The sequence below is a fragment of the Heliangelus exortis genome, chromosome 3, assembly GCF_036169615.1.
Source record: "Heliangelus exortis chromosome 3, bHelExo1.hap1, whole genome shotgun sequence".
Lineage (NCBI taxonomy): Eukaryota > Metazoa > Chordata > Aves > Apodiformes > Trochilidae > Heliangelus > Heliangelus exortis.
The window spans coordinates 56,599,845-56,611,697 of NC_092424.1; the positions used below are offsets into that span (position 1 = coordinate 56,599,845).

Consider the following 11,853-nt stretch of genomic DNA (forward strand, 5'->3'; position numbering starts at 1 on the left):
GTACTGGGAGGCCACTATAAGGTGTCCCTGGACCCTTCTCTTCACTAGGCTGAACCCCAGGTCTCTCAGCCTGTCTTCATAGGAAGGTGCTACAGCCCCTGGAAATGGTGGAAAGCTGGTAAAATTCCTATTTACAACGCAGTAGTCTATAGAGATGTTTCTAGTGCCCTTTTAAAGTAATATTCTAGGTTACGCCTTCTAAGTAGAAAAACATCAGCTAATATAGCTTTAGTTTGATGGGTATATTCAGCTCTCTGGAACTGTGTGGGAAAAAAAATTGAATTTATGAAAATTTGTGTAGAAGCAGCATTTCGCATGGTGTTGGAGGCTCTTAATAGAAGAATGTAAAACTAGATTAATGTCACTGAATTCTCATCTCTTCTACAGGACACTGCAATTGTTCACCCAGTTCCAATAAGAATGACTCCAAGCAAAATCCACATGCAGGAAATGGAGCTTAAAAGAACTGGAAGTGGTAGGATATTTTTCTCCTGGTAATACGGAGGGTTTTATAAATCTTAAGAGTTCAGTTTGCTTCCTTAAACATCCTGACTTTTTTTTTTCTCCTTAGATGAGTATATCTGGAGTTGTAACAGACATAATTTATGAGATTCTCTGAGTGAACAATTAGAATACTGTTCAGATATGTGTAGCACTTGAATGGCCTTTTGCTACTATGAAGATTTCACCATCTATAAGACATTGCCTGGTGTAGTTGGGAAGCATCATGATTTTGCTTTGAGTCCCCAGGATAGTGGACTGTTAAGCTGCATTGATAAAGCTTGTTCTGCTGTGGTCAAAGTTACTCAGTTTGTTATTTTGAAACTTGACAGCATTTGGTAGTATTATCAGTCTTTTTTTTTTTTTTAAGCAAGGTGGTTTGATAATTTTCACTGAGTAGAAGTCTCAATTTACAGATGTGTCTGAACATGCCAGTATTTTTCCTGTCATGTAGCTTGTGCAGAACCTGCAGCATATGAAAATAAAGAAGTGTCCATAACACATTTCTTTTAAAGTGTCTTTAGCCTTGTAAATAGGTAAAGATTCCCAACTCTTAACTCTGAGAAATGAAAATGACCCTATTACAATGTAAAACTTCATAGTTAAAATAATTCATTCTCTGAAAGTGCTGCAATACAATTTTATTCTTTAGTGCAGTAACTCTGCTAAGAGCAGAAAACTAATGTAAAACTTTTTGGATGTGCAGTTTGACAACCTTTATTTATTTGGCTCATTTTTCCATCTAGATCATACTAACCCTACTAGCCCACTACTTGTGAAACCACCTGATCTCCCCGAAGAAAATAAAATGAGTTCATCTGTAAAATACACAGCTGGAAGTACAGTTAGTAAGTATCAAAGTACTTTCTGATCAGTTTGGGGGTTTCTTTGCATTATGCAAGATGGAGATCTGATATCTTCAGATGAATTTTTCAAATGAAAACTTGCTAGATAACAGCAGCTCTAAAATGTGGTAAACTTAATCCTAAGAGAGACATTTCTCATATGATGTGTATATTATAACTAATAATTAGAATTAGTAATTAAGAAAGCTCTACAGGTGCCACTGGAGATGTTTTCCTGACATATGTGTTCAAAAAAAGCTAATTTTGTAAGCTGTCTTCCATATTTTTAATTTTAATTTTAGTGTGAAAAATCAAAACATATAGAAAGTGGAATTTAATAAGTAGCATTTGATTGTACTTCCTCAGAACCATGTAACAGCAAGTTTCCTGAACAGTGAAAATGTGTTGACTACAAAATTTTCAGGCACTTGTCATGTGCGTGATGCTAAGAAAATGAAGTAAACCTCCAGATTTCTTTTTTAGGTATAGCTTTTAAAGTGTTTGCTTCTAATAGCCTCTTTGATTCTCTCTCTCTCTCGTGTCCAAAACATTTTGCATCATTTTGACTTGGTTAATGTACTTTTTTAATACTGAGAGAGGTCCCAGATGCCCATCCTTTTTGTGCAGAAATGGCTCTTGTCAGTGTTGTAAGTGATTTGGTTAGCTAGCATCTTTCAGGTGAATCCTGTATAAAGCATTTAATACAAGCTGACACCAGAAAATTAATTTCTGATGCTTAAAACCCACATCTAACAGGACTTCTTTGTGAAGACTTGCTGTCTTGGTAATTCTGTTTCTTTGTTATTTGGTGTCATACTTACATAGTTTATCTGAGCACCTTCTGTACTAAGTAAGTGGCAATGTCTATAGTGTGCTTCCACGAGTTATTGGGCTGGACTCACGTCTCAGTGTTTGCTTTACATTTATTTTTTTTTCCTAGCTGTGCCAGAATTCATTTGAGAACAAGGAGTTGCAATCTTAGTTTAAGCAAATCTTTCTAAGTGGTGGGGGTTTTGTTGGGTTTTGTTCTGGTTTTTTGTTTGTTTTTTGGATTTTTTTTCAATATATTGCTCTTTTGAAAGTCTTGTTTCAGAAATGGATGTTCTTAAAAACATTTCTTCTAGAATAATTTGTTCATCATAGGTTCATGGTTTTTTCTGCATTGTACAGAGGAGTACAAATTTCATAGTGTTTTTTTGATCAAAGTTTAGATGCAGCGTGATTATTTTCTATCTCAATGTATTAAAATATTATTTTGGACTGAGAAACAGTGGAGATTTATATGCATTATCTTGATGATGAGAAATTAGCATTTTGTCTTTATTTTCAGTGCTGTACATCAAGAGTAGTTCAGCTTGGAAGGTATAAATTTATAAATAGCAGCTCACACCTATGCCAGGCAGCAGGGTCAAATCTTTCCATCAGATAAGAGAGGAGTCAGTAGGCACAGGCACTGCTCAGTTGTCTTTCTGTGCAACCTCAAACTTTGCACAACTTTTGAGGGCAAGGGTGTCCTTCAGGAAGCTGTCTACGAGATGCTGTAATAGCAACTTTCATTTTTATGGGTTGCCTTAACAAAAAGTTGAAAGCTTTTTAAAAGATTTAGACCAAAAGAGAGCTGACTACCAGGCTTGAAAGTACAGAAGTTAGAGTAGTAGCTAAGGTACTGATTTAATCTGTGTGCTATATATATCTTGTCTTTTTTATTACTTCTGAGGTTGGTGACAATCCTTCAGCACTTCTAAAATCCAGCCTATCCTATTTATTGCTTTTTTTTTCTTGAATGTCCTTGTGTTGTCTAGATTGTTGAAGTCAAGTGTTTCAAAATTATTGCTTATTAAACTTAAATTTTATGGTTAAAATACAACATTGTTTATCCTTCAGTACATGCCAGTAGTAACCAACAAACATTGGGCAAGAGGAGTTGGTTTGTGCTGCATCCTTCAATTACTCAGGCTCAGAGATTTTTAATCCTGCCCAGATAATACATTACAGGGAAGCAATACAAGGATGTAAGTCCTCTTGAAAAATAAAAAATCGATATTTAAATTTGTATAATATGTATATTTGCTAGAATATATTAATGATGCCAAACAAATATGAAACTTTTTGCTTTCTCTTACCAGCAGATGGTTACAGCAGTTCGGATTCCTATACTTCAGATCCAGAGCAAATTGGAAGCACTGTAACACGGCAACGGTCAGTAGAGTAGCCACTGAAAAAAATAAAAGATGTTTAAAGAAGCCTGTTCTGAGCTGCTGATTGTTTGACTACTAACTTGTAAAATGATGTCTAAAGAAATTCTCAACTTAATGCTTGAGAATCTGGAGGCAGTCTGTTTTCTAATGCATTAGAAATAAATATATTAGAAAAATATATAAAAAGTTATTTGGAATTGGCCAAATGAAACTCCACATTCAGTCAGGAATCTTGATAAAGATTTTCTTCTTAAATACTTCAGGTTTTATGCATGGGAAATCATGATGTTACTTGAAACCATTTTTTATATTTAAAAAAAATCTATTAGGTTTTAATGGAGAATGATCTTGTGACTTTGTAGCATAGAAGAAGAGTAAAACATAAATTAGAACTATCACAGCAGTAACTCAGTTTCTTTAGTAATAGGCTTTTATAAAATGAAGGGCAGTCATAGTCCCAGCATAAATTAAGGGACTGGAGGAAGTTACACAAGCACATAAGCAACAACTGCATCATTTGACATAGAGAATGTGCTGTACTAGCTGGTGCTAATTGTTCCCATTAAATCTGCCTGAATAGGATTAAAAATCAGCTACGGCATTAACCATCTTACAATCAGTTTCAGAGGTAAGTTTCAAAGCAAAAATGGCTAAGGTGACTTCAATAGCAAAGAAAGATTTGCAATTGCCTATCAGTATAGTGGCTTGAAAACTTCTTTCCTTCAATGTTGCTAAATGGCAAATCTGGTTTTCTGTCCCACTTCTGTGGGGTTTTTTGCACTATCAACATGATGGTTTCAACATGTATTTTCATCTCTGATTTTGGGTTGGGTGCTCTTGCTGAATTTGTCTAGATGAAGAAAGCTTTCTGAGAAGTTAGCATCTTATAGCACAGGTAGCTTCTGTTCAGATCTGAAAATTCTGGCAGTGTCCACCCAGGAAATCTTTCTCTGATTTCTCATTTACTTCATTCCACTGATACCTCTTCTACCAATTACAACATTCTCTGTGGAGATTGCATAACCCTACCATTAGTTCAGAGTACTTTGTGTTTTCAAAAAGCAAAATCTGGCAAGGCTATGCCAGATAATGATACTTCAGGGGTCTATTTAAACCACTTTCTCCATTTTTTTTTGATCCTACTTGTGCCTTTTATACTAGACTAGATAGCTATGACCCTGGGAGTCAGTGTAATTAGATCTGTCTTTTATCAGCTGAAGAGTTACACAGTGTTACAGAAGCATTGTCCCAGAGAGTATATTAATAAGGAAGCAGAATTTTTCTACTGTGATAACTGTGTTTTCTGTCTACACTTTACATATGCAACCATTTCAGGTTTTGTCTGAAAATTAGCTACATCTTACCCCTCCGATTTTTTAATCTTAGTTAGTCGAAGAAGAAAGTTACAGAAGTCAGTCACAGAATATATTTTTATTACTTATTTATCTGCTGAATAAGAGAAACTGTATTCATGTCAGTGATTTAGTGAATCTGTCTTGCACAAATTGGACTAGTTAGGACATTTCTGCAAGCTGTTTTTAAATTAGAAGGTCTAAAAAAATTCTATAGACAATGAATCCCACTTAAATGACAGTGCAATACTTCATTCTTCTGTGTATGCTCAATGAACTTACAACAGGTATCCACTAGATGGTGATCCTACCTAAGAATGAGTTAAAATTTCTGAAAATGTTACTGAAGATATAGATTTGGAAAATTATAGGCAGAGAATTGCTATCTCATCCACTGAGATATGTCCTTAAACTTGCATGTACCTGGAGGCAGGTCCAACAGAAGCTTAATACTCTTTTTCAGTGGCAGTAAACTTAACCTGCTTAAAACAGGTTGTTGACTCCATCTTACATACATTGTGAATTATAGTGACTACCATCTGGAATGACTATATTCAGGATCCTCTGTTCTTGAACTGTCATCGTTTGGAATGTGTATCAAACTATTGTTTTCCCAAAGATAAATTACTTGTGGCAATATAAAAATAATTTGGATAATGGAGATGATCAAATGGCAATATAAAAACAAGTGTGAAATCAAAGAATACCATAAGTTTAAAACCGATTTTGCAATCTTCAAAATCAGTGACAATCAGGCTCTTTTCCATCTGTCAAACTTTAATTTTTAATTGTATACTGTGAAGAACTTTTGAATTTTTACTCTGTTGTAGCTGCCTAAAATCACTACAGAAGTGTGTGTGTGTTTTGCAGGTCACATTCAGGAACGTCTCCAGATAACACTGCTCCCCCACCACCCCCTCCAAGGCCTCATGCTTCTCATTCTCGGTCGTCATCTTTAGATCTGAACAGATCCTTTTCAGTTACCCCAGGTAGCTATACTGTGTTCCTACTGTGATGTTTTGGGTTTTTTTTCAGCACATGTATTTTTGAAGCACACTATGTTTTTTTTCCTGTGGAGAAAGATATAGAGTATGTTTTTAAAATGCTGCTTCTGATTAAAAGCTGAAAATGTTGTCACTCTTCCTGTTGATCTTAGAATTTGTACTCAATATTGTTTAAGCTGATAATTTAGAATTAAATTCTGAACACTGGCATTGTAGTCCTTCAGATGAGTGTTGGTAACAAAGTCAGGAAATAACACTTCGAAAGTCCACCCTAATGTAATAAATTATATCTGCCAGTAAGTTTTCAAGAGAATTCTTTTGGTATCAGCTGTATTAGAGATGGGTGTCAAGTATTTCACATCAGAGGAAATTATGAAAGGTCATTTCTGGTGCTCTGCTTAAGCGTTTTTATTGTACTTCTGACCTTTTGGTACTTTTCAGAATCACAAAGAATGAGAAAATGTTAAGTGCGTATAATGAGAGTAAAAGGAAAAAAAGGACTAAGATCAGAAAAGTATGACCATGCCTGTACTTTGAGCTGGAACAAAGTACAAGATCTGCATTCTGATTCCTTGTTTTGTCTGTTTGCAAACTTGAAAGGAGGTGACACTACAGTTATTGTCCTAAATATGAGAGGTTTATATGTAGGCAAAATGCAGCATTTCATCATGTTTGCATGTCAAAAATCAAATAGAGATAGCACTGTAACATTCAGAGTAACAGACTTGGCTGAATGTGATGACTCTTTTACAGGACAGCAACAGGCTGGAGTTGTTGCCTATCCCCCAGCAGTGCCTCCAAGACCACAGCCTTCACAGGTGAAGTTACCACGTTTGAAAAATCATACTTTAACCTCCTGTGTCATTTTTATCTAACTCTGAATTTTAACTTATGTCTAAAGTAAGTAGTATTGATTGATATTTTTTGAAATGACCAAGATGTGAATGATGGCAAAATCCAAACTAGAGCCAAATGTTAGCCTTTCCTGAAGAATAACTTGCTTCTTCTGGAACCACAAGAAATTATTAAATTAGAGATTAAGGGTGAATGAGTGGCTCTGGAGCTCAGAGTCATAGAAAAAAGAAGAAAGTTACATTTGCACATCTCTTAACCTGTCCCTGTGTAGCTAATAGGCCATCAAACAGGTTGTGGGAGCAGTCTGGTGAGGCCACACCTCGAGTCCTGTGTCCAGTTCTGGGCCCCTCAGTTCAGGAAGGAGATGGAGGTCCTGGAGCAGGTCCAAAGGAGGCAACTGGGCTGGTGAAGGGACTCAAGCACAAGTCCTGTGAGGAGAGGCTGAGGGAGCTGGGGCTGTTCAGCCTAGAGAAGAGGAGGCTCAGAGGAGACCTCATCACTCTCTACAATTCCCTGAAAGGAGGGTGTAGCCAGGTGGGGGTTGGTCTCTTCTCCCAGGCAATTCTCAGTAAGACAAGAGGGCACGGTCTCAAGTTGTGCCAGGAGAGGTTTAGGTTGTGTATTAGAAAGAATTTCTTTACTGAGAGGGTGATCAAACACTGGAATGGGCTGCCCCAGGAAGTGGTGGATTCTCCGTCCCTGGAGATATTTAAAAAGAGACTGGATGTGGCACTCAGTGCCATGGTCTGGGAACTGCAGCGGGAGTGGATCAAGGGTTGGACTTGATGATCTCTGAACTCCCTTCCAACCCAGCCAATCCTATGATTCTATGAAAATGAGTGTTTCTCTTTCATCTGTCTGGCATAGGGTATAGTTTTATGTAATATGCCTGCTTCCAAAAGGATTGGTGCCACTTCTTTTTAATAGACTTAGTCATCTTTACAGTCCTGATTTGAGTCAGTTCAGTTAGTTGTTTTAGGAGGAAACAAATCCTGGGAAAGTTATTTTCTCTTTGTCTTAATCAGCTGCTGTTCAGCTGCTGTGAAATCTGACATGGGACAGATAAATTTGCTTTTCAGTTGTTTTTCAGCAGCATCTACTTGCTAGAACTTTTAAGTTACCAGCAGTTGAAGTCAGTCAGTGGATCCAGAAATCATCTGCTAAGAATGTGGGTACAATGACAGATACATTCCATTCAGAAGCATATTTATGGAACTGGACTAGAAATCTATATCAAACCTGGCAAAGCCAAGCTGGACTGTGTTACAGCAGAAATGTATGCAGTCCAGTGAGCCCAGATGGTCTTACTGTGCATCCATCTTTAGTCTAGTTCTCTGGATAATAGCAAATCTGATCAGCTTCTTTTAAATATTCCTCTCATTATAACACAGAGAGTGGACTGTTTGTTTGTGTCTTGGGTGAAATGCACCTAGTCCTACTGATAGGACTTAAATTTTTATCCACTAATAAGGCAAATAATCTTTAATGTACTGTGACAAGCTGTTGTTTGGTAAGATTATTTGCTTCAGATAAATACATTAAGAGCAATGTCACTAAATATTTTTGTTGTTTTATTGCAGGGTGCAGGTCCTCATGTGCATCGCCCAGTAGATGCTGAAGGCCTAATAGCTCATACCAGTACCTCACCTCAACAAATACCAGAACAGCCAAATTTTGCAGACTTCAGCCAGTTTGAGGCATTTGCAGTTTCAGGTGTAAACAAAGAGGAAGAAGATGAAATTGAAACGCACACAGAAGTCTTGCAGGTGAGCAGAAGTTAATATCTTGTCAATTGCATAATACTGCAAACAGTTTATGAGACTTAGTTAAAACTTCTGCTGTTTTAACTCTGAGGCCTTTTTTTATAGTGTCCCAATCCCTTGCTAGAAAGCAATTACATGAGACACTCCAACTCTTACTTAGTAACTGCCAAACACCTAGGCAGAAGAAATTATTTTCTTCTCAGTTCTTGATTGTAATTTAAAATATTTTGTATTTATTTGCCTATACGTGCACAAACATAATTGCGTTGGTGCATTTAAGACTTTCACACAAGCAAAAACCTTTCTTCTGCTCACTCATGCCACCCATCCAAAGGACTTAATGGTAAGTTTTAAAGTAGTCTGTCTTAATAAATGAGATGACTGTCAAGTATCATCAACTTGCTAAAGCTAAAACTCCAGTAATTTGGTTTTTTTTCCAAGCCATTGGACAAGCAGCAAAAATAAATAGAGCTCTGGCATTCTGCTATAATACATTGTTAGGGATGTTTACAAAACCTTGTTTCCCACTTCAAAAGGACTACTTCATAGGACTTAGAAAATTGGAAGCCTTAGATTTTTTTTTCTATTAGTGTCATAATAGCTTATTGCTATTACATGAATTACTTTGTATTTTCCTTTCATAATTTGTAGCCTTCATCTAAATTGTAAGTTCTCTGGGATACTTCTGCATTCTTGGTTGCAGAATTACCTGTGGTTCTTTAAAGTTTTACCAACTATCAGCAGCATGTTCTTTATACTCTTAATCAGAGAGGTTAATGACTTGGAACCATTTGAGCACACTCTGTGTAGCTCATTGCAAAATCAGCTATGTTAGCTTAAGCTGCCACTGAAAACTGCTTAAGTTAAGCTTGCTGATTGTTTTGAGTTAGGTGAATGGGGAATAGTAGGATTGTGTTCCATCGGAGGGATTAACTTTTGGCAGTAACAAATAGATAATGGTGGTAATGTAATAGCAGAAACAGCTGTAGCAGTTTATCATCAGGCCACGGTCTTTTTTGTTCTATACAGCGCCTCATAACACCAGGGATTTGACTTTATTCAGAGGTCTTCCAACATCTGGAGTACAATGCTTGAGAGAGGAGTATTTTCAGATAGCTACTTCATCTTTTTTAATTTAAAATTCTCTATCAGATCTTAATTTCTGCAAGTACAGCTTTTCACTATGTTCCTCTTACGTAAGCTGCTCCCAGGCCAAAACAAGTGTTTCAGACTAAGATAGTTGTAGATGGTTTTGTTCCAAAGCAGGTCTTGTTTCCTGCCTGTGCTTCTGAAGATGACTTGGAACTGCAATTTAAGGTGTTTAAGTATATTCATCTATCAGAAATGCAGCATACTTCTATTTTATTGGAACTGTTGCTGAATGAAATATTTAAATAGGAGTTTTCTAAATATGGTTTATATCCCTTTAGGTTGAAAAGCCCTCTGATTCTGCAAGTTGTCTTAGAGTTGCCAAAGGAGATGGAAGAGCTGAAGACAAAACGCCTGCTACTGTCCCCACTAGTGTGGTATGCAAAGTACACTTGGAAGGAGAGTGCAGTTGGCTGTTGTATAGGAAAATATACAACTGATTCGATTAGCAGCAACAACATTACATACTTCCACTTGAATCAGTTTGCTTAGGTCCAGTAGGTGCTTGAAATAGGCACATATGTGTATCAGAAGTTGCTAAACATTAGCTTTTGTCTTGAGATAGCAGAAAATGAGGACACTTGTAAATGTTTAAATTTTTGAAACAGCAAGTATTCAGTACAGACCTTGGTCAACAGTAGCTTTTTTGTTCCATGGGGTTGGGGGATGGAATGGAGGAGTGTGCTCTGAGATGCTGTGTATTTGCAATTGTCAGCTGTACTATGGTTGCTTCCACAATTCTTTGTCTGTGTAGCAACTTGATCCCCTTTCACTATGGTCTAGGATTTAGTACTTCTTTTTTTTCCAGGCCATATTAGAATGCAGCTAGATGTCCATCAGAAAATACCTGATAGGCTGTAGATGTCATCGGCTCAGTAACTGATTTTTAAGGATATGTAACACAAACAAGTTGGCAGGATGTAATCCAAGCTAAAAGAAGTTTCAGTATTAATGGGCTTGTTTTTCCTCTTCAGGGTAAAGGCACTACCCCACTTGCTCCACCACCAAAGCCTATTCGCAGAAGATTAAAATCAGAAGATGAGCTAAGACCTGAAGCTGAGGAACTTTCACAGAAAACAGGTGTCATAGCTGCTGTTCTTGCTTCACAGCCATCTATTCCTAGGTAACACAAGAAGTGTATAAATACATCTGTTACTGGAAACTTTACATTTAAACAGCATACACACTTTCTGTTCTAGGAGTTGCAAACAATTTCAGTGTGTTTGAAGTAGGTTAATTTAACAGTTTCTGGGGTTTTGATTTTTAAGCAAGATCATCCCAAAGCCTCAGCCACTGATAAGCCTTTAGGAATGTTGAATTTTGGAGTGTGAACTCTTATTTTTTCAAGTATGTTGCAAATAAGTGGTGGGAGTATTAAGATGTAGTGTTTGATAATAAATAATGGTTGCTACGAATGACACAAAATTTAGAGTCTTTGTGTCCTAGCATAAAAGTAGACTATTAAATTACTCATTTTTAGGCAGATTAGTGTGGTATGGTGTGTTTTGACTTAAGAAAATTGATTGTGTTAAGTTCTTGAATTGTGCTTCTTGCTGCTTTATTGAAACCAAGTGTATGTGGCTTCCATGCAAACAAACAAGGTTAATCAAGCCAGGCAGAGGAGGGAAAACTGTGTAACAAGTTAAAAAAAATGGAAAACGGGATTCTGCTCATTAAAAAAAGAGCGACTATAAATGAAATACACAGCTAAGCAACAAAATGACTTACTACAATATTTCTAATATATTCTTAGATCAGTGGGAAAAGACAAGAAGGCAATTCAGGCATCAATCAGGCGTAACAAGGAAACCAATACTGTTTTGGCCAGATTGAATAGTGAACTGCAGCAGCAACTAAAGGTAATTCCATATTCCATAACCTTTGTCTGTTTAAGAGAAGGGCCTGACAGGGCAAGATGTTAATGATGCACAGTAGCAGGCATCTCTGCAAACCAGTGGTGTTACATAGTGGAGGATATTGAGATAAAATACTGTCCTTTTTTACATCGTAGAATATACTTGATTGTGGTAAGCTTTATGAAATTCCAAAGTATGCTTTTATTGCTACAAAACACATTATTCAGTGAATTGATTTTCTTTCAGCTGCACAAAAACCCAAAAAAACAGAATCTCAAGCTTTGTAATTAATTTGCAATCTTACTAATTAAGGGCAGCTGTTGTGGTCAT

General features: G+C 36.7%; 1 protein-coding gene across 15 annotated transcripts in view; it reads left to right on the forward strand.

Moving 5' to 3' along the window:
* The window catches only part of REPS1 (RALBP1 associated Eps domain containing 1), a 65,589-nt gene that overhangs the window by 49,572 nt on the left and 4,164 nt on the right, over nucleotides 1-11,853 (forward strand). For 10 of the 15 annotated variants that reach the window (XM_071740748.1, XM_071740742.1, XM_071740738.1 and 7 more), the window contains 9 exons: nucleotides 388-475; nucleotides 1,248-1,349; nucleotides 3,473-3,545; nucleotides 5,767-5,885; nucleotides 6,654-6,718; nucleotides 8,336-8,521; nucleotides 9,949-10,044; nucleotides 10,642-10,790; nucleotides 11,421-11,526. In XM_071740748.1, the coding sequence (XP_071596849.1) occupies nucleotides 388-475; nucleotides 1,248-1,349; nucleotides 3,473-3,545; nucleotides 5,767-5,885; nucleotides 6,654-6,718; nucleotides 8,336-8,521; nucleotides 9,949-10,044; nucleotides 10,642-10,790; nucleotides 11,421-11,526 (984 nt within the window). The remainder of the gene's footprint in view (nucleotides 1-387; nucleotides 476-1,247; nucleotides 1,350-3,472; nucleotides 3,546-5,766; nucleotides 5,886-6,653; nucleotides 6,719-8,335; nucleotides 8,522-9,948; nucleotides 10,045-10,641; nucleotides 10,791-11,420; nucleotides 11,527-11,853) is intronic. The other 5 variants (XM_071740741.1, XM_071740744.1, XM_071740750.1 and 2 more) reach the window with 2 other exon arrangements.